General features: G+C 46.2%; 7 protein-coding genes across 11 annotated transcripts; 3 read left to right on the top strand and 4 right to left on the bottom strand.

Moving 5' to 3' along the window:
• Positions 1-1103: 1103 nt before the first annotated feature.
• LOC6540624 (UHRF1-binding protein 1) lies at positions 1104-11921 on the bottom strand. 5 transcript variants are annotated; one of them, XM_026978803.1, is made up of 18 exons: positions 11462-11921; positions 9673-9874; positions 8969-9595; positions 8138-8849; positions 7789-7818; positions 7595-7687; positions 6466-7535; positions 6237-6396; positions 5517-5658; positions 4902-5459; positions 4726-4840; positions 4166-4186; positions 3130-3272; positions 2942-3065; positions 2730-2877; positions 2488-2662; positions 2310-2427; positions 1104-2012 (listed from the first exon to the last, which is right to left on the bottom strand). In XM_026978803.1, exons 1-18 carry the CDS (start codon positions 11503-11505, stop codon positions 1962-1964), a joined length of 4533 nt encoding a protein of 1510 aa, XP_026834604.1. In that variant the 5' UTR covers positions 11506-11921; the 3' UTR covers positions 1104-1961. The 5 variants fall into 5 exon arrangements, with proteins under 5 accessions (XP_026834604.1, XP_026834606.1, XP_026834605.1 ...); XM_026978805.1 differs by having other exon boundaries at positions 6315-6396; XM_026978804.1 differs by lacking the exon at positions 4166-4186.
• A 257-nt stretch (positions 11922-12178) lies between these two features.
• LOC6540762 (UBX domain-containing protein 7) lies at positions 12179-13953 on the top strand. Its single transcript, XM_001968711.3, has one exon. The coding sequence runs from the start codon at positions 12322-12324 to the stop codon at positions 13804-13806; it is 1485 nt and encodes a 494-aa protein (XP_001968747.3). The 5' UTR covers positions 12179-12321; the 3' UTR covers positions 13807-13953.
• A 152-nt stretch (positions 13954-14105) lies between these two features.
• LOC6540873 (inosine triphosphate pyrophosphatase) lies at positions 14106-14905 on the top strand. The gene is made up of 3 exons (XM_001968710.3): positions 14106-14313; positions 14375-14684; positions 14748-14905. The coding sequence occupies exons 1-3, from the start codon at positions 14190-14192 to the stop codon at positions 14887-14889; spliced, it is 576 nt and encodes a 191-aa protein (XP_001968746.1). The 5' UTR covers positions 14106-14189; the 3' UTR covers positions 14890-14905.
• On the bottom strand, positions 14878-16181 carry LOC6540858 (mannose-P-dolichol utilization defect 1 protein homolog). The gene is made up of 2 exons (XM_001968709.3): positions 15744-16181; positions 14878-15682 (listed from the first exon to the last, which is right to left on the bottom strand). Exons 1-2 carry the CDS (start codon positions 15829-15831, stop codon positions 15012-15014), a joined length of 759 nt encoding a protein of 252 aa, XP_001968745.1. The 5' UTR covers positions 15832-16181; the 3' UTR covers positions 14878-15011.
• A 220-nt stretch (positions 16182-16401) lies between these two features.
• On the top strand, positions 16402-18161 carry LOC6540967 (GDP-mannose 4,6 dehydratase). The gene is made up of 3 exons (XM_001968708.3): positions 16402-16701; positions 16805-17240; positions 17298-18161. Exons 1-3 carry the CDS (start codon positions 16555-16557, stop codon positions 17876-17878), a joined length of 1164 nt encoding a protein of 387 aa, XP_001968744.1. The 5' UTR covers positions 16402-16554; the 3' UTR covers positions 17879-18161.
• Positions 18162-18178: 17 nt separating this feature from the next.
• On the bottom strand, positions 18179-19497 carry LOC6540753 (39S ribosomal protein L28, mitochondrial). Its single transcript, XM_001968707.3, has 3 exons — positions 19309-19497; positions 18362-19182; positions 18179-18309 (listed from the first exon to the last, which is right to left on the bottom strand). The coding sequence occupies exons 1-3, from the start codon at positions 19327-19329 to the stop codon at positions 18246-18248; spliced, it is 906 nt and encodes a 301-aa protein (XP_001968743.1). The 5' UTR covers positions 19330-19497; the 3' UTR covers positions 18179-18245.
• Positions 19498-19628: 131 nt separating this feature from the next.
• On the bottom strand, positions 19629-21650 carry LOC6540764 (protein KBP homolog). Its single transcript, XM_001968706.3, has one exon. It carries the CDS (start codon positions 21481-21483, stop codon positions 19699-19701), a length of 1785 nt encoding a protein of 594 aa, XP_001968742.1. The 5' UTR covers positions 21484-21650; the 3' UTR covers positions 19629-19698.
• Positions 21651-21777: the final 127 nt, after the last annotated feature.

Here is a 21777-nt window from a genome sequence, read left to right as displayed (position 1 = left end):
ATTTTTAATAAAGAACAAAAAAATAAATATATACTTATAAGTAAGCTGATCCGTAAGTCATTAAACACGCGCCTAATGCTAAAGGAGAAGGCAGACATTAATCATAAATCATAACGAAGAAAAAAATTGAAAGCAGCTTTACCGCTTTATTTACATACATGGCCTTGTTTCATATTGTACAATTAATTTGTAAGCATTTTACATGAAATTAAATCAAATATTTAATGCAAATTCTTTTGAGGCAAAGGCATTGGCAAGTGTCATCACAATTGTAGCTTAAATGTTCATTATTATTATTACTGTAACTCTTTGTTGCTGATTGTTGAAGAACCTTGCGTTTGAATTGCGTATTTCGATGGAATCCCCATATAGACGTACTTACATACATATGTGCATGTGCAGTTTATCCAACAACTGCATCTTAGGCGTTCTTCTAAATCAGACTATATACCAATAGATATTTTTGCAAATTAATACACTTGAATATATATGTATACAAACCGTAAGTGAGATAAACAAAGACATCGCCTGACGAACGATCGAAATTTTTAAGTGCAACTTTTCGAGGGTTTATCTATAATTTAGTGCAACTTTACGTACATACATATGTAATCCCAAGAGAACAGGTGAAGAATTACACAAGTGCAGTGAGTTTGCCATGAACAGATAAGAAAGATGCGCTCTAAAGAGTATTTAATTCTATGAATGAGACACAACAGCAACAGCAGTTGGCTATGATCGTAAAGTTTCAAATAAAAATAAACTCTTATAAAAGTAAAACAATTGTTGTTTTTCTATACAACTCTTATTTTTATGAAGACAATTTCAGAATGTACGGCTCCTCCCAACACAACACCAAAAACTGGAAATCGGATTGAAAAACGGCTCAAACATTTATATTTGAATATATTTGTAATATTTAATATGACTTCAATTTTTTATGTTTCAATTCGCCTAGCTACAGATGAAAACTTTCGTATAATGTATAACAATCAATAATCGTTTTAGTTTAATGTTAGACTTTATAGTACAAATACAAACACTTGCTCATGTACAGTTTTAAATATGAAAATTTGTAATTTAAAATTTGTATACGCATCGCGTTACTGACTTGAGTTTTTGATTTATTCAACATGGTACATTCGATTTAAGTTTGTTTAATAGTAGGCGGTAAGTATAGGATGTCTGTATAACATTTGATTATTGTATTTCACTGTGTATTTTGTTTTGATTAGTAGGTGGAGCAAGACGATGATCGAGTCGAATGGAATGCAATTTGAACGTGAATACAAATTTTAATAGCCCTCAGATGAGTGAATCCCATCCGAGAGAATACTATAAAGTTCGATATAATAAATTTTGCCAAATATTTGGTTAGCACACGATTACGACAGCAATGCATACAGCTTCTAGAATTCAGTTTTGATATGATCATGAATCACAACAATATGTCTTATCCAATCTTAGTGGAATTAGTTTTAATATACAATATGTGGAGTAGGCGCAATATCAATGACAATGCTGGCTGTACATAGTTCGAGCTTTCTTTTTGATTATCTTTTGTAAAATAATTAACAATGGTGGTTATCTAAAAGTCTGCGTCTAAAAAGGCTACGCAATAGATTAACAAAAAATATTTCCAAAATTTAGAAAAATAAAGCATTCTTTGGAACAATAGCAAAAGCTTGTGGCAGCTTAAAACCGATAAAAACAATTAATAGTTATAGATTTGTTATACGTATAGGTTCTTGTATAAGCAAGAATGACGAACGGCAACGTGAAAAGTGTCCGCTTTCGGAACGGCTCAGTCTTCTGCTAAACTCAAAATCAAATGGCAATGATGTTGAGAACGTCATGGTTTGGGGTAACTATCATCTGACCATACGGCATACACTGGCTGGAGCTTACGGCTAGGCGTTGTTGTTCTCGCCGCAGCATTGTATGCAGTCCATGCAGTTGTGCTACCTGTTTCCATCACTCTTTCGGCTCATATTCGATGAGGTCAGTTGTACCTACAAGAGAGCAGAGCATTTCATTAGATCGTTGCAGGAAGTCTATTTGGAAACTAAAGCAAGGCGTGTGGAAAGTTCAAAAGGCGTGCAGGCAGGGCTCTAGCGTGCTGGGCATTAACTGACCTTTGATCCTTGCATTATTATTTGTAGTGTTCTTAAGCTTAACGTGTTTTAACTTTACGCACAACAACAACAGCAAGAGGTGGTAAGGTGTTTATTACAGTCAACAAAGTTAAAGACAGTGAAACTGGTGAGAAAGTCGTTTTAGGCAAAGAGAACTCCGACCCTTTTAATTACCTGCAATGAACGGATGGTGTCCAGCAACGCCTTTTTCTCCTCCAGCAATATGCTAATATCATCCTGGGCGGCCTTCAAATATGATCGCAGCACATCCGCCTCCTGTTTGGTCTTGTGTCTATAGAGAAATCAGTCAACTATGAGTAAATGCTTGAGATCAATATAATTAAACGTGCACCTATAGTTATCCGTGTTGACTTTGGAGTCCACAAGCTGTCGACGCAGTTGATCGTTGTCCAGCTTCATCTGCTGCATCACCAGCTGCATGGATAACAGCTCTCGATCGCGTTCACGAGGCGCTCCGAATAAGGCACTGCCCAACGCCTGGTGCTGTGCGTCACTCATGTTGGTATCTACGGTATAAACACCACAATTATATTTGTCCATGAATGATTGGTTTCGGAAGTAGGCGTATCCCACCTATAGGCTGAATGTTGAGCAATCCGCTCTGGTCCCGCTCCAAACGCATGCGACCAATGCACAGATTTATGGGGATGGGACCCGGTGAGGTAATATTTACGGGAGGGCGATCCTCAAGCAAATTGATCCGCACATTTTCCAGATTTACCTATGACATTGCCAAGCATTAAGTATTAAGAATCTAAACACAATGCATATGGGGGACATCTTACGGTCACTGGCATGGGCGGGGAAATGACCTCATCCTCGGCCAGATCACCCAGTCCAATTACGGTGCTCATCGACAGATCCATATTGATATCTTTCACACGAATTTCGGCATGGTGAGTGATCCAGCTAAAAATGAATGAGAACTTAAGATCATAAACATAAACATAAAAATAAACCATAAAGAACATACCTCTGGATGCGTTTGCGATCGATGATGCCCTCAATTTCCTTTGGCATATTCAAAGTCTCCTCCAAGCGCATCCGGATGCAAGGTGGGGCCTCTGGATTATATGGCGCCAGATTCCAGGCTTTGCAGCGTGCGCCGAACTTCGTCTAAGTGGAGGGGTTAGAAAACACATCGCATGTTAGATTTAAGCCGCTCAAATCTGTGCTCGTGATCAGCTACTATGGAATGGAAACAGCTAAGGAACAACATGCTAAGCTAGAGGCAACACCATGCAATGTGGGTTTGAGTTGAGTGGGATCGATGGTGTTGATGTGGGTGTTATGGGAGAGATGGAAAATGGGTTTTTTTTTGTTAAAACAGCGGGTGTTTTTTAGTTGCTTTGTTAGTTTTACCAGTACAGTTGTTAGTCGTATTTGACGCCTATGTTATAGGTCGGTGGTTGCTCTATTATGTGTTCTACTGTACTTCTTTTGGCCGTATTTGCCTATGCAGTACGTGTACGCTTTCGAAAAAAAAAACGTATATTTCTGAAGGAAACCAATTCGTTGCAAATCATAAGTCATCAACAAAGCAATACCAATACCAATGAAATTATAAAATCAAATGGAATTCAGGTGGGGATCAATATGTACTTATTGTGTGGGAAGGTCTAGAATATAGTTGGAGATAGCTGTTCTCAAACCGGCATCATGCTCAAAAATAACATTTGAATGAGTAAACCATTTCCAAACAAGTTCCGCAAGAGCATCTCGATTGCTGTACGGGCTGAATGTTTGATCAACGTACTTTCAGAGGTATTCACAGTGACTACCAGCTATGAAGGAACCCACGACAAGCTCTTAACTACTCAACTAGCCAGTAACGCCAAAATGCGTTTGCGAGCAAGCCAAAAGTTCACTACGTTAAAAGGAAAAATGCCGCACCAAAAACCATTAAGTTATGTTAATAAATAAAAATGTGGGTTGTATATACAAAGCGCCAAATTAGAATCCTTAACAATTAACTAATTTAAAAATTTCAAATTTTGTATATTCTATACCTTGTTTGCTTGATGCGCGATCTATTTATTTTTGGAGTGTTGTTGGTTGTTGTAATTGTTGAAAGTTGTGTCATGTAAGGATTGTCATAAATTAATTTACAAGTGTTCGTTTCATGTTGATTATAAAGAGTTGAGCACAACAATTGATTTTGAGTTTGTTTTTGGTTTTGATTAGCACACATTGAGATTGATTTTGAGTAATTTTAACATTTGTTTTAAGAGAGAGAGAGAAAATATAATGAGAAAATGATATTATGATAAGTTATCTTACAGAAAGAATTCTTTTGCTTTAAATAAACAATCCGGGGTACTCCCCAACTGATTCAAATATATATCAACTTCGAAAGTGATTTTACAAGAAAATGTTCAGATAAAAGATATCGAAACATGCAAAAAGTTAAGCGCAAACATTTAATTGAGCAAAATCTTTAGAGGAACTAAAGAATCTCGATAGAATTGAAGTCCGTTTTCGTATTTACAAATCAAACACAAAACAAATGAAAGACAAGGAACTAAAAAGACTCCAGCAAAAGAAAGCGGAGACCTCCGGTAAAGTCTACCTGCAACTCATCCCAGGGAATGGCTCCACACTCGTCGCAGGAAACGGCGGCAACCTGTAAGCGAACAGAAGATTTGGGGCCCTCCTGCTGGCGAATAAGCTCCACGGTGGTCAATCTGTGTGTGGACAAACAATGTATTAACTGATTTGCAAAGCAGTTCATTACACTGAAGCAACCTGAAGGTGGCCATGGACACCAGATCGCGCCGCCGCCAGGTGCTGCCTTCCGATGGCTCGGATGGGGAAGACATGTTTGTTTTGTAGCTACTCGGCTGCTCCTCATACACTTCACTGGCCACCTCCACTGGCGAGGCCTTCATGTTATCGTTGGTGAAGGGATTAAGTCGGAACATAACATCCATGCAATCCATGGTCTTGTCATCGCCCAATACATGGGCATAGTTATCCGAATCGGAGCTAATGTCGCTCTGTATGGAGAAGGTATCACTGGCATCGTCGTTGGGCGTACCCGACTTGATGGCCGAGTCAATGGAAGTCATGAAGCTGGAGAAGCCCTTCTTCATGGATAACAGTCCGGAGTTGATCTCCTTGGTGAGACTGGGCACGGCATCAGTTCCCCCCGATCGAGCAGTTGCACTCTTGCCACTCTTCGAGGCAGACGAGACTGATTGTGTTTGCGACTGGGTCTGCGTGGATATACCCGTATCCAGACGTGATCCTTGGCTGGCCGTGGAAGACGCCATCGTGGGCGTACTCTGTATCTGAACATTGTAGCTGCAATGATAAGGGCAATTAGTTTGACGAAGTGCATCCCAGCTGTATTTATCTCACCCATGCGTATTAGGATTGGATGTGTGTATGCCATTGTCGAAAGGCGGTTCATTGGTCACCGGGGATGGTGTTTCTACGCTGCCGAAAGTATTGCTCTTTAGCTGGTCCAATGGAGGTGGTGTGGGCCAGGTGATGTTGCCGCCTAGTTGGGATTTATTGGTGTTATTTGAAATTGTTGATCACACGTCAAGGTTTACGATCACTTTACAATATTAGATATGCACTAAAATTGCTGCTTCGGTTAGTAATTTAGTACAAAAAGACATGCGAGATATTTATAAGGAGTGTTTATCCGAAGCCATGTGGACGAAAGTCAAATGAGAAATGGAACTGGCAGTACTCATATGATTCCGCTTCCAAACGGCTTCAGCGGAACATCACCCAAATGAAGTGTCTATGGTCCTAGGTGCCCAGCCTAAACGCATAACAATTGTAAAAGTAAAGGTACAATTTGTAAGCGACAATTACAGCGGCAAGTGTAAACTGGCTCTTAGTTGGATTCTAGGAAATCTGGTGAACTGAGTGATGGGGGTTGGGACTAAGAACAACACGGTATCGGTGGCAACTACGTGTGAGTTAGACATTAGCTAGGGTCGTGTGGTTGTGTTAGATCGAAGAGCTCACTGGATGGAGATCGTTCGGGGGTTAGTTTGTGAGTCACTTAACCATAAAACTAAAGAGAGTTGAAGAAGAGACAACAAAAGATATATAAATTCTTACTATTCATGTGTAAATCATCACCCAAACTAGCTGAATCGGGTACGACACTTTCAGCATCACCACCACTTGATTCCTTACCAGGTGTTGGCGATGGCATCACGAGCGTCACCTCGATCTGCGGCACAACGCACCCAAAAATTATCGACTTTTGTTCGTTTTGCTGGCGATCATACAAAATAATATTGATTAGGAATGGACTCCTGGATATGGTATAGCAAGCAGCCCAAACCTTTTGCAATATGCGCTCGGCGTCCAGGTTCAGGAAGGTAGACATCTCGTTCAATTCCTCGGCGAGGCGCAGCAGGAAGAGCAACTGGTAGTGATCGATCTGAAGGCTGACCAGGTTAGAGATATGTGCAATGGCATGCACATCTGCCGTGCGATCTGGTGCAGGAGCCGGAGGTGATGCTCCCGAGGCACCAGCTAAACGCACATCCTCGTCGCTCAGGAAGGGATTGCACGGCTGGAGAGGCGGCAGCGTGGGCAAAGGGGGCAGACCCATGCTCTCCATGCTGACCGCCGTCCCGGTCTTTCCCACATCCAGTTGTGCCTGGGCGGAGCCGGAGTGCAGCCACAGTGTGATGGGGACCGCGTCTACGAACGGAATGGATTTGTTGGGGCCCAGTGAGCGGGCGCCCAGGAAATCCACCCAAACCGGGTCCAGCTTAATGCACCACACATCCCGCGGCTCCAGCCACATGACATAACGGGATAGGTACTGCGTGGAGGCGGATCGGGGCAGTTGCTGACCCGTCGGCGAAACGGGTGACATCATGCTCACATCCGAGGCAGCCACATGCGACAAAATGCGATCCGTTACGATGCACATATCACCCTCCTGGGAGGGAAAACCGGAGCCAAACACCAGCGATCCCTCCTGCAGGGAGTGAAGTGCTTGGGCCAGATCCGCCCTTGAGCTGCCCATTTCCCGGATGTTGGTCAACGCGAACCGGGACACTTGAATCTGCATGGTCTTCGGCCGATCCTTTTGACTGGGCGCATCCAACGCCGCCTCCATCACGACACGCGGCATAATCGCTTCCACCTTGACATCCATGTACATCAGATTTGGCTCCTGCTCAACATTGACGCCGGCCATCTGTGTGCCATTGGAGCCATTGGAGGCAATCGAGCCGCGTGGCAGCTGCTCTTGCGGATGCAGAGTGTTTTGGGATCCCACGCTGGTGCGCAGCAAGCTCTCGTGCAGATTGAGGCCGAAGGAGTTGAGCCACAGTATTGAGCTGAGATCGAAATGTACCTGAATTGGATTCACATGCACAAAGACCTTGGATGGTGGCACTGTGGGCAAAAAGGTAGGGATCAGATCTCAAGTAGATTGGCAGCAAAGCAAAACTTACATGGAAAGACAAAGTCTCCGGGGTAGTAGAAGTAAGTATATTCCGCATGGATGATGGGCATCTCTGCGGGAAAGGAGTACCGATCCTTGTCACCTGCAAATGGTTAAGATTGTTAATAAGTCATTTACCCCATCTGTATATATATTTAAATGCAACATGACATCAGAAAAGTTACAAGCTTTTGTGATATTCACCTGAGGATTTGGTCTTCCTTTTATGTTGCGCTACAAGGGCAACGACAACAAGAATACAACAACAAAAGCGTTTTACATGATTCATGGATGGAATGGATAAGTCAGTAGAAAGCAGCGAGAGAAAAAGAGGCCAAAATGTTACATTAGTTGGAAATGCTGAAGACCCACTTTTACCAACTGAGTTATAAGATGAGGGATTCTATTGTCACTTTGGACAGAATACTCTTCTACAAGCTCAGCTAATAAAATTGTAGCCTGTTCTGTTCATTGGTTAAAGTGTTGGTGAGCTGTTATGTAGGCGTGGCTTGTTAGTTAGTGATGTTTAGTCCAATGCAAGATAAATCCGTACCCGAAACGAATTCCTTAGGCATGGCCTTCTTTCCCGATGTAGTGACTCGGTACAAGGTGAAGTCCTCGATGCGCAGGATCACACAAGAGCTCATCAGCTTGGCCAGGTTCTCTAGAGTGCTTCGTTGCTGCGCTGCCTGGGACAACTGGCTGTTCATGGAGGCGGTTCCGGAACCAGCGGATCCACCCGATCCCCCAGCCAAACCTGCTGCTGTCGGCGTGCTGCTTCCATTGGAGAAGCTGCCGGTTCCATGCTGCGAGCCCAGCATGCTGGCACTGAGCATAATCGGTGAGGCGGGAGTGCTCCGTTCCAGCGGCGCATGAGTGGCCGGTCGATTCGGCTGGCTCAAGTTAAGTACGGCCTCACGGAAGGCATTTAGCGATTCCTTCAGCCACAGAGCCGGTGCCACCGAAGCTTCCTTATACTTCGCCCAATGCGAGCGATCCGATTTGGCCAGGTGATAGGGATAGTAGTCCACCTGAAACGCGGTGACCGAAACCTGCAAGGCGCCGCCCTTGTCCAAGTCCGGGTAACTGGAGCGCCCGTCACCCTCGTCGTCACACAAATGCAAATCGATGCGCTGGCTAAAGAAATGATACGATGTCTCACGCACATCGAAGGCGTTGAACATGCGTTGCGCATTCGTCGTATGGGCGGACTCGGAAAGACGATTCTGCTGCTGCTCCACCTGGGCCTTGTACTCGGGCAGTGTCTGAAAACAATTTAAATAGTAAATAAGTATTGAAATTGATAACCACAGTTCACCCTAGTGGCTTAACTCGTCTAATTAGAGACAGGGAATTACCCTTAATTCATGAATGGATTAATCACCTGCATTTTGCGAGCCGCCTTCGTCTTCTGGGTGGCATGAGTGGCGGCCTTGATTAATCCGGACAGGGAGTCCACAAAATGCAGAGCCGCTTTCAGCTGCGAGTCCGTGAGCACCCACAACAGATCGTCCAGGATGAGGACCAGGCGGGAAGCGAGCAGCGAACAATCGGAAAGCCGTTTCCGGATGGTGATGCGGCACCTGGCGTGATTGGTGAGCAGGCGCAGGGGAGTCAGTGACTTGTCCTGGGTCGAGCTGGCCTCGATTCGCACCGTCTGCCAGGAGAGCTCCTTGAAGATCAGTATGATGCCCTTCTGCGCGTCCTTGAGTCGCGTCAACCGCAGATCGGCATTGGCCCACTTGGGTGTCTTGGATTCCACGCGAATGCGGGACATCTGAACGGAGGCTGTGAAGGCGGCGCTTACGAAATTCACATTCACCGTGTTGACCACAATGGTGATGCCGTCGACCACCTTGTGGATAAAGCTGTATTTACCCTGTGGCACTTGTGGCAGTGCAGCAGCGGCGGCAGCGGTGGGAGATCCTGCTCCACCAGGTCCAGATCCTCCGCCTGCATCGCGAGTCGTTGGATTGCAGGTCTCGATGGTGATGCGCACTTCATCCAAAGTCTGTGGTGGCAAGTATTTATTAGGAACAGAATAACTTTACAACGAAGAGTTGTCTCCTAGTTTCCGAAACCACTCACCAGCGTTATGGGGACGCTCTTGAGCTTGGTCCAACTAATCCGGAAGGAGACATGGTTGCACCAAGCAGAGGTGAGGCGCAGCCAGCTAGGCAGCTCCAGCAGCTCGGTGAGCACCCGCTCATCCAACTCCAGATTCGAGAGCTCGCCCTCGCCGCGGAAGGTGCTCAGATTGATTTTGTCCGAGGATAGATTCTTCGTATAGCTATAATTAAAGCAGAGAACGAAGATGAATCACTTGCTTGTCTGGGCAATAATATGTGCCTCGTCGCACATGTCACATTGCCTTTTCCGTGAGGGGATAGAAAGAAATGCGAGGTCTCGAGTTGAGGAGGGTTCGGAACGGTGGGTGAACTGGGAGTGAACTGTCGACGCCAGATGCTTGCCACCCAATTGACCCACTTCCAGCTAATGGCCGGGGCATAATTGAAATCGAAATGAAGACATTGATTGGGTCTAAGTGGCGAAAAGTCCACGGGAGCGGAACTCCACAACTTGTTACTTAGGAACTTTTTGCCGAGCCTTAAGTTGCCTTTATCCTTGGTAATTAGAAGTGCCGAGAGAAATGCATGGAAAAATGTGATAACAGCCACGATGGGGGTTATAACAAGATTTTCTCAAACTTTTACCCGCCCAGCATGGGCAACAAGTTTGCTTTGCATTTACACTTTGGGCCCTGTTGTGTTATAAACTTGGCTTGTTTGCAGCCTAATTGCGTGGAAGAGACCATAGCATGGTGGTGGCGGTGGGATGGAGCCAACCTGGCGAATGGGGCACAAAAGACATCAACAAAGGGGCCAAGACAATGGCAATGTGTGTACGGGTAAATATGGCCTTGTTTTGGCAGGTGGGCGGGACTTGACATATTAAGGTTCGTTCGTGGAGGGTAGAAATATAAAAATAAATGCTAAATGTGGGCCCTTCGATGTTATCACCACACTTGGGGGCCAATAAAGTGGGCTAATAAACCACGCGTAACATTATGGTCAGCATAAGTAGGTATATAAATATGTATACAATATAATATAGTTATGCTAAAGCATTAACATATTTAAAAAATTATTTTTAAAATGTTCATAAAAAATTATTGCATTAATACAACTTTTAATATAAACATGTGATATATTCTGTATTTCTTTTGTATACATTTTTTTTTTCAGTGCCTGCGTAAAACCCTTGACAACCAATTTTGTGGAACCCCCTTTCCGACCATTCAGCATAATTATAAGTAAGCAAATAAACATTTGATTTGGCTGTTTATGCGAAGCGGCGCCTTTTGGCCATAACATCTTCATTTTCACTTGGCGGGGTTAACGAGTAACCATATTGCGGCGAGGAAAATACGGAAAATTGAATTTTGCATGCAAATGGTGGAGAAAGAGTAGCGAGGAAATGGGAATCCAATATCGCAGAGACGCCAGAAAAAAAAACAAAGAGAAGTAAGTAAAGGTGCGTGGGTAGAAATTGGCAATCCACTTGTTACTTTAAAGGGGGTGGAGTGGGTGGATGGGGGGAGGGGTGAATTAGCATGGGGCCAGACGAACGGTAAACGATAAAGACCGCATGAAAGCCGACCAGTGTACAGGTGGAATAACGGTACTGTGGGGTGGGTGGGAAGCTGCGAAAAATACAGACTCACACACACACACAGGCACAGGAAATCCAATTGGAATGCGAAAAAGTGGGAAAAATCAATTCCGTCTCCAAGTTCTCCACTTTGCAAGCTGTTTCCAGCCAACTGCAGTTTTTAATTGAGTTTCGTAATTGGATTTGCTGGCGCAGATTAACTTACATGGACAAATGCTTGAGTAGTTGGTTCTTTATCAGCGAGACCATCTTGCGACGTCAGCAGCGGTCAACAATAAACAAAACGGAAAACAAACAAACAACGGGACGACCGGGTTGAATAGTTCAACTTTTATTCCGCGCAACAAATCATTGGTATTTCTGGCTGCAAGCAAATGGCACTGGGAACTTCAATTCACTTTCAATTTTTCTCACTGTTGCACTTGATTTGAATCTGATTGGAAACTGGCTGCTAACTGTCAAACTGGCTTCAATTTTTTTCGTTTCGCGAAGCTCACATATTCACGGTCATTGCGGGGGTGGGATGTCTTCCGGCGGCGGATTAGTCATATTTTGGAAACCCTTTGATTCCGAATCTTATCTTGATTTTCGCGTAAGAGACGCAAAAGTCTCCTGCTTTTTGCTGCTGCTGACTTGACTAGTGCTGCACAACGACTGGCGCAAGTTGGCCAGCAGTGTTGGTCAGGCACTCCAATTGGAGTAGTGCAACTTGCAGTTTGAAGGTGACGCAAGTGATGTCTCAAATAAAATATTAGTCGCGATACAATTTTTGGTTGATGACGTCCAAATTTATTGTTTTTTGAGTGTTGCTTGAATCTCGGTGCTTCATTGAATTGAATTTTAGGTTTAATCAGGTGTATAATTATAAATATCTGCGTTAAATCTGTCTGTATAAACATTGGGCACGACGTTTCCCAACACAGGCTGCTAACAAATTTTTCCCACAGCTGTGCGGACGCATTTATCTGTCCCTGGAAAATCGTACTGTGTTCTCTCGTTTGCTCGCATTTTTCAAACCTCGCCATTTAACAAGCAAGAAAATCAATCATCCTCCAGAGCAGAGCCATGTCCAGCAGCGAGGCGCCGGATGCGCTGGTGGAGCAGGTCCGCGAGGTGACCGCTTGCTCCATGGACGAGGCCAAATATTACTTGTCTGCCTGTGCCAACGATGTGTCTGCTGCAGTGGCTCTGTTTTTCGAGCAGGCAGCCTCCACATCCACGGCGGCGGGCTCCAGTGCTGGTGCTGCAGCTCAATCGCTTCCCCTTTTGGACGACGAGGATGAGGTAAGGGCGCCAATCGCCCCGGTCCGTGAGCAATTGATCCTGCCCGAGGACGACAACTTTTTTGCGTCGGGCAGCAGTAGCCGGCTGTCGCGTGTCACGCAGCGCGTCAAGGTGTATCCCTTGCGGGACTTTGCCCGCGAGGGCGCTCTAATGGAGGAGCAGCTGCAGGCCACTGGCGTCTATGCCGATCCCAATACGCATCGAATCCGTCGCGGACGGTCCGCCCAGATGGTGGTTGCCGGCCAGGCCATGGCACTTAACAGACGGTCCACAACGGGCACGGCCACCAGCACTTCCCGCCTCGGAGACCTGTTCCGCCCGCCCACGGACATACTCTATTCCGGATCGCTGACTGCTGCCCGGGAGTTTGCCACCAAACGGCAGCGCTGGCTGCTGGTCAACGTCCAGGACGACAACTTTCAGTCGCAGACCCTGAACCGCGATGTCTGGTCAGACAAGGACCTTAAGAAACTGATACGGCGCCAGTTCACCTTCTGGCAAGTGGACAACGACACCTCGGAGGGACGCCGCTTCGTGGCCTTCTACCACTGTGCCACTCTGCCTTACCTGTGCGTGATCGATCCGCGTACAGGCGAGGAAGTGTGGCGCAGCGCAGAGCCGAAGCTGGAGAATATCCTTCCCGATTTGAAGCAGTTTTTGAAGGAGCACCGTGACTTTATTCAGGAGGATGCCCCAAGCACCTCAAAGCGTTCGGCCACTTACATCGATGATGACGAGGAGCCTGATCCGGAGGCCTCACGCTCCTCGACAACCAGTTCAAAGGGAACTCCCAAAAAACGCGCCAAGGTTCTGGAGTTAACTGAGGAGGAGCAGCTGGAGTTGGCTATCAAGAATTCCATAAACGAAAACGGTGGCGGAGGCAACCACAAAGATGATAGTCCTGATGAAGCCAGCGATAACGACAGCCTGGAGGAGTTCGATGACGAGGAGCTCAAGGGCGTGGCCGCCGCCTCCTACGAGAATCACTTGGGCGAGGCCACGACTGAATTGACTGCCCTTAAGCTGCGCCTGCTCAACGCTGCCGGAACAGATGAGATGGTTCAGCTGCGCTGGCCCTCGGACACCAAACTGCAGACTTTGAGGCTGTACATCAGCCAAACGCACAAGCACATCCCTCAGGACGGCTACAAGCTCATTTGCGCCTTCCCGCGAAAATTCTTGGAGGCGGAGCACAACGATAGCTCCCTGAAGGAACTCGGGCTGCATCCGTCGGCTAATTTGCATCTCACAAACGTGGACGATTAGTAAAAGTTTTCATGTGCATGTTTTATTTATTTGCAAATTTCGTCATCCCAAGAAAACCATTCTCGTCCCAAAAAAACTTAAATTTCCATTTGAATAACAATTTTGTCCTAAACTAAGTTATGTTGAATAAATTAACTAGAAATGCTAGACACCACAAGTGTTTTCTTCTTCGTGTTGAGGGAAAAAACTTTTTCAATTTTTCATTTTATATTTAATTTACCTACATATTTAAATTACTGTGACTATTTCAAATTCAAGTTTTTTAAACATTTTTGAGTGATAACCACCCTGTTCTTGATTTCGCGCCCTAGCTAAACAGCAAACAGCTGATTTGGTCGCATGCTTCACTCTCGCAAATCGCGTTGAATTGAGTTTTGTTTAACATGTCGAAACCAATTACCTTTGTCACCGGCAACGCCAAGAAGCTGGAGGAGTTGGTTGCCATCCTGGGTCCTAGTTTCCCGCGCACCATTGTGTCCCAGAAGATCGATCTTCCGGAATTGCAAGGTGAATAAAAGCCTCTATCATAATAAAGTAGCACTAAGTCCATGTTTTGATAATACCCCAGGGGACATCGACGAAATTGCCATCAAGAAGTGCAAGGAGGCAGCGCGTCAGGTGAATGGACCCGTACTGGTGGAGGACACCAGTCTTTGCTTCAATGCTCTGGAGGGCTTGCCGGGTCCGTACATCAAGTGGTTTTTGGAGAAGCTGCAGCCGGAGGGACTACACCGTCTGCTTCATGGTTGGGAGAACAAAAGTGCTCAGGCTATTTGCACCTTTGGCTACTGTGACGGATTGGATGCAGAACCTTTAATCTTTAAGGGCATCACCGAGGGCGTTATCGTCGAACCTCGCGGTCCCCGGGACTTTGGATGGTGAGTCACTTGCGTAACATGTTTGATAAAATGGCTCTTACTTATTCTCTATCATTGCCGCAGGGACCCGGTGTTTCAGCCCAGTGGCTACGATAAGACCTACGCCGAGCTGCCCAAATCCGAAAAGAACACAATTTCCCATCGCTACCGCGCCTTGGCTCTGCTGCGGCAGCACTTCGAGAAGCAGGACAAGTTAATAAACTAGGACTCAATTTATTTAAGCTTTGCATATTTGTTCTACATTATCGAGAAGTTGTTGCAACTTATGTTTCGAGTTCAAATCTCTCTATATCTGTTCCTACTTTTGTAATTTCCTTTCCGCACAGCCTAATCATCCTTCTTTGTCTTCGTCTTCTTGGTCTTTGAATCCTTCACCTTGGCGCCAGCAGGTTTGTTCCAGTAGTATATCAACTGACCCACAATAACCGAATTGGCAAAGGTAGAGACAATAAAGGTGAGGATAATCATAAAGTCGCCCGTCTCTTGGATGGAGGTGAAGATACGGGCCACCGATCCAGCAAACAGCATGATCACGGTGGCGGCCGACAATTGACCAGTGGATCCAGCCTGGTAGTTGGTGTAAGCCTGAGACAGCTTGCCCACCAGCAGGATGGGGATGTTGCAGCTCTGAATGGTGAACAATACCGACATGGGCGTTAGTCCCGAATTGAGGACATACATTAGCACGACATATCCCACTAGGAAGAGTCCCGACTGCGCTTTGCGACCATTGAAGAACAAAACTAGGACAGCGATCGTAACGGTCTGGAAGGCCAGGAAGGTACTGTCGCCCCAGGCACTGAACGGATAGCCATGCATAAAGTTATACGACAGGTGGAAGGAGATTGCCAGCAGGTCCAACATCACGCCAACAATGTTGATGCCCTCGCCAGACTTGCTGTTGAGGATCTTCAGCACCTGCGGTACTTTGACCAGCACGGATCCGGCGATAATGCCCAATCCCAGGCCCTTGCTCAATAAAGCCTTAAAGCAGGGAACTGCGGAGAAGTTCATTGATAGTTTATATTTTCAGACCCATTCGAATTAGCGGCCACTCACCGTCTAGAAAGTTGTGCTCCAGGAAGTAGTTATCATAGCACTTCTCGCTCATAAGGAACAGAGCACCCTGCCTGATAAGATCCGTCATTTTTGTGCTGCGAACAATTGACTTCTGTTTATCACGGAGGTCGTGGTCGTACTTAATTAGTAAGTGGCGCTGGTTTCACTGTGCACCGGTGTTATCACGCTGGCCGGTCGCTCCAAGAATGAAATTGAAAGCCGCCGTTCACGCACACGTAATGCGGGTTCCGCTGAAGAAAATATTGATGCCCGGTGGCCAATTGGCTTGGGAGAGGAGGAGGAATGATAAGATAGGTGGTTGTGCCAACGTTGTTATTTTCGTCCAACTTTCGCTGAAAGGTATGCGGTAAAAATCGCAACGTGGGTTTTGGCGCTACTCAACACTGCCGCAAAGTGGCACAGAATCGTTATAAAAGTGCAGCAGTAGAATAAAAAGGAAAATAGTAATAGTAATAGGAAAATTTGTAAAACTAATTATGTTTTACAAAATTATTTGAAAATGTATATTTATTTTTTTTGAAAAAATCAAAAAAGTAAAATAATATGTTATCTATTTCTTATTTAGAATGTAATTTTATATACTCTTTAAAAATATTTAATTGTTGCTAATTGAATATAATTTACGTTGTCTTAAACAGATTGCCCCACTGTATTCGATTCAAATGTATCGATAGCCAATCGATTCACCTCCACCTCTGTGCTGCATATAAAAATTTGTTTATTATCCGGGCTGCGTCGGCGTGAAAATAAAAACTAGTATCAGTACGTGCTGAATACCCGGCTAATTGCAATGTCGACCTCAGATGGGGCCCCGGAAACCAAGAAGCCACGTCCTGAAAGCAGCAGCAACGGCAGCAAGGACCAAAATGGAACGGCAGCCGGCGCCGAGGGCGACTCCCGTGATAAAGTGGCGCTGATAACAGGCATAACAGGCCAGGTGTGTAATTGATGGATTAGTCACTGCTGTTTCAGGGGCATCTCCTCAATCCCGTGCTTACGTGTTCAAAGTGCTTGATTGTAACTTATTCGCTTACGCCCAGGATGGCTCCTACTTGGCAGAGTTCCTGCTCAAAAAGGACTACGAGGTGCACGGCATTATCCGGCGGGCCAGCACCTTCAACACCACCCGCATCGAGCATCTTTATGCGGATCCGAAGGCGCACAAAGGTGGGCGGATGAAGCTCCACTATGGCGACATGACAGACAGTAGCAGCCTGGTGAAGATAATCAATATGGTGAAGCCTACGGAGATATACAATTTGGCGGCACAATCGCATGTCAAGGTTTCCTTCGATCTCAGTGAGTACACGGCCGAGGTGGACGCCGTGGGCACGTTGCGTATTCTGGACGCCATCCGCACTTGTGGCATGGAAAAGAACGTGAGGTTCTACCAAGCCTCTACTTCGGAGCTATATGGTAAAGTGGTGGAGACGCCCCAGAACGAACAGACGCCCTTCTATCCCAGGTCGCCATATGGTAAGCCAGCTACGATAATGAACGCTATATGTAACACTAAATTCCACCTCACTTAAGCCTGCGCTAAGATGTACGGTTTTTGGATCGTCATCAACTACCGGGAGGCCTATAACATGTACGCCTGTAATGGAATTCTCTTCAATCACGAGAGTCCGCGACGTGGCGAGAACTTTGTGACCAGAAAAATCACCCGTAGCGTGGCCAAGATTTATCACAAGCAAATGGAGTACTTCGAGCTGGGCAATCTGGACTCCAAGCGCGACTGGGGACATGCCAGCGACTACGTGGAGGCCATGTGGATGATGTTGCAGCGGGAATCTCCTTCCGACTACGTCATAGCAACGGGCGAAACGCACAGTGTGCGCGAGTTCGTAGAAGCCGCGTTCAAGCATATCGATCGGGAGATAACGTGGAAGGGCAAGGGTGTGGACGAGGTTGGAGTGGAGAGCGGCACAGGTATTGTGCGCGTCCGCATAAATCCAAAGTATTTTCGGCCGACGGAGGTGGACCTGTTGCAAGGCGACGCCTCTAAGGCCAACCGGGAGCTCAATTGGACGCCCAAAGTTAGCTTTGTGGAATTGGTTAGCGACATGATGAAAGCCGACATCGAATTAATGAGGAAAAACCCAATTGCTTAGGGCCCACCAGGCTTCCAGCCCGGACTGGGATCTTATACGGCACAAAGCTCTCTGCCCGCTTGCAGAGCTACACACTAACCATAGTCTAAGCGTAAAAAGTGATCACTGTAGTTGATTTGTCAATGTATTTCTGTATTCTCATGGGGATTTGCAATCATTCCTTTTTTCTACTTTGCGGCGTACGTTCACGTTCTGTGTGTGATTCTACTTGTTTTTATACACTTTACCAGATGTAACAAATATTTGGAATAAAGACGTTTTAGTATCAACGTTTTAATACCTTTAAACAGTAACGAAATGTTTCCGAAATTATGTTTATTTGTTCGAGACTGAACACATAAATCAAAAACAAACGAGGACAGCTGGCCTAGGTTTCTTTCTTTCCGAAAGGATTCATCTTAGACAGCCAACTGGAAGAGGCCGAGGATTCCCTGAAATTAATAATTGGTTAGGTAGTTCATTACAGAGGTATTTGTGACTTACAGCTTTGTTAGCGCTTCAATGTCCGAATCCTTGTGCTCGGCTGAAGATCCCGCTACTGCATCCGGCTTTTCCAGCTTTCCCGCTTCGCTGATTCCCGCCTGGCGCAGCTGCTCGATTAGCTTTCCGCGGAACTCCAACTTATGCGGCACCACCTTTTCCGCCTCGCGCAGTTGCTTTTGCAGCTTGCGTATGGCCTCCAAATAGGTATGGCCATACCAATCAATTTCCTCGGACGTATAGGATTCCAAATAGCGGCGATATTCCTTGAGCACTTCCTGTTGACGTTCGGGCTCATCGGCCAGGGCTGGAACACCGTTCTGCAGGGCCTGGAGCACCTCTCGCTTAAGTTTCAGGGCCAAAGCGGAGCGAAGATCGCAGGCACGATTCTTGAGGAGGTAGTGATCAAAGCCATGGCACTCGTGGATCTGCTCCAGCGTGCGTTCCGTCACCACCACGGACATGTACGAGTCTAGCACGTAGCTATGGACCACCGAACGTCTAAGATTTGGCACCCAAAAGTGCGGAACGCGACGCTTTGTCTGCTGGCGTTTCTGGAAACCCTTGATCACGGCCTCACCACCCCAAATGCCTCGGTGCGATTCCGGCGTGTCGATCAATGGCAGCGGGATGTTCTGCACCGGCTTGATGGCGTGCGTCACCTCATCTCGTTCCCATTCCTGCTCCTTGGGGATGTAATGAACCGCAGCCGGGGTCGTCAGCTTCCACTCGCGCCAGAACTTCCTGTACGCCTCAGGCAGCTGGGCTCCCAGACCCTTGTCAAAGCGACCCGGACGCTTCCATCCATTTAATAGCTTTACGCCCTGCCGGAACGATTTGTTTTAAACGATTTGTTATTCCATGGGGTTTACAAAAGCTAACGCAGCTATTGCGTCACAGAAATGCGGCGCGCTACCAGTTTCCTCTTCGATTTTGGTGCAATCACTTACCTGTGGTGTGGCGTGCGCCATTTTTCAAGGAACCAACTAGCAGTATACCGTTATTATTCACTATTAAAACTATAGTGGCAGTCTAAACTTGGCTATTAAACTATATTTTCCCTGATTTTGGCCAGGCCAACAACTTTGCACAGCGCTCTTCCTCTTTCTGTTTGGAAAAAACAGCTGTTCGTATGTGAATGGCTGGCGGCCAGGGTTGCCGACTTTTGAAAAGTATTTCGGAGATATTTAGCTAGAAAAATCCGAATTTCCATTCAAATAAAATTTTTTTATATTGTTACTAAATAGTTTAATAAGTTAAAAAAGAGAAATACTCTTGAAACATAAGCGTTTTATTTGGACTACGTATAAAGCTTTCAGCAAATGCAATTAATTTTTAGTCTAGCCTAACCTGGCCTTAATCGTGTTTATTTTGAGCGGCAGCAATTGGAGCATTTCGCGCACAACTCCGATCTCGCCCTGCAGCGTCTCAGCCGCCTCCTTGTGCAGCTGACAACCAGCATCGAATCTCTTGTAGTAGGTGTGACACATGGTTAGGTGCTCCAACTGCTGGAGTGGATGGGCACTGATCAGCTTGTAGTAGATACGACCGATGTGGAAGTGGGCGTAGAGCATATGACGCTGCTCCTCCACGTCCATGTTGGGTCGCCACTCCTCGCTCGGCGGTTTCACCAGATAGGATTTTACGTAGCTCTCAAAGTGCTTGATGGCCTTCATACAGCTCTGATTGACTTTCTTGATTTCCTCCGGAGATGGAGTCCTAGTGGCTCGAATGATATCGAGACGGACATCCATCACGGCAGCATGGGCTGTCCCAGCTCGGTACCAGCACTCTCGGCAGATCTTCATGTAAAATATGGGGTCAAGCAGATCCAATAGATCTTCCAGGTACTTGGCACGACGCTTTTCCATCTTGGCCTGGTTTTCTGGATTCTCCTCGAAGAAGGCAATGTGCTCGTACGCCTCAGCGTAATCCTGCATAATCTTGGAATACTCAGTAGCTTCGTTTTCTGCCTTGTAATAGTCCTTAGCTATGTCCAGCCACTCGTTAACAAAATGGAACACCAACTTTGCATCGTCGAAGGTCAGGCAGTACTCACAACTAATACGATTTTCACACGCAGTGAGGTCAAGACCTGCAAACCGGGTCTTTTCCGCCTCGACCAGTTGAAGATTGCGCATAACCATCTCCAGGTTCTTGGCTTCCTCGTCATCTTCGTCCCTCATCAGCCGAAGCTTGGATGTGTTCATTAAATACAATCCGTATTTGGCCCAACAGCGTGCTACATCGGCGTAGCGATGTTTGAAGGTCTCCGACACTTCCTGCCGCTGCCTCTCACTCATCTCCGGCTCCAGCATGTGCACCTCATATTCGGCCATGATGAGCGTAGCGGCGGCCAGGTGATGACGGGCCTCCTGGAAGCGTTTCTCTCCAATATAGAACTGGGACAAGGTGGCGGTGTTCAGTGCGAAATCAATGGCATCGTATGTTTTAGACTCCAGCTGGCGATGGAGGGTGCGGTGGCAGCACTTAGCCGACTTTTCCGGCTCACCCAAATGCCCATACATTTGCGCCATGTAAAAGGAGACAAGCGTGTACAGGGATTCCAGCTCCTTGCGTCCCGCTTCCTGAGATTCCTGTCCGTCTTCCGGGGGATTGAACAAATCCTGTATGACTAGGGGCTTCAGACCACTTTCCTTGAAGTTCTCGTAGATTTTTTCTGCCTCCAGTAGAATGTCCAGGCCTTTCTTGTACTCTTCTTTGGAAGCCAGCACAATGCTAAGTTCGTTGATAGAACCAATATAGGGAACGATGCCCTCAGGGCGGTCCTTGAACGGCGTGACTAGTTCCAGGCAACGATTAAGCATCTTCTCGCCCTCTGACTGCTCCTCCGTGTAGATGTATACCCTGCCTAGATCCCGGCAGACGAAGGCCAGCAAGGACTGGTAGCATAGATCGTCCTGACCACCATCCTCCTCGCTGGCCTGGACAGAGACCAGTTGGTCGTCGAGCTGCTTCTTCAAGTCATTCAGCACATCGCGCGCTTTATAATGGGAGCGGAAGGGGTCTGTGGGCGGATCGCTACGGCTCTCTTCCTCTACCAGACGGTTGGCCTTCTCGTACAGCTCCTTGTAGTCGCTTAAGATCTCCTTTGGAATGACCATGTTGGCTGAGCACCCACGGTGCAAGCAAAAGTTGTCGTGAAGTCCACTAAACCGTTTTATTACTATATTAAAGTTTTTTCTCTCTATTTTGTCATCCCATTGATATTAGTGTGGCAGTATTAAGACAGTTCAAAACTTACCAGAGACCCAAACCATGAATGTATATTTTCCTTCAACTCTTAAGTGAAATTAATTCAAACTAAATAAGCAAAAGATATTTAAAAATTATACATATTACAACCGTAAAAGCCTGTAATACAAATATTAAGACGTCCGCCTGGAATTAATATATTT

The sequence above is a fragment of the Drosophila erecta genome, unplaced genomic scaffold (assembly GCF_003286155.1).
Source record: "Drosophila erecta strain 14021-0224.00,06,07 unplaced genomic scaffold, DereRS2 tig00000055-arrow-pilon, whole genome shotgun sequence".
NCBI classification, from domain to species: domain Eukaryota; kingdom Metazoa; phylum Arthropoda; class Insecta; order Diptera; family Drosophilidae; genus Drosophila; species Drosophila erecta.
Note: the sequence above shows the minus strand (reverse complement) of the source record. Positions and strands in the feature narration are given on the sequence as shown.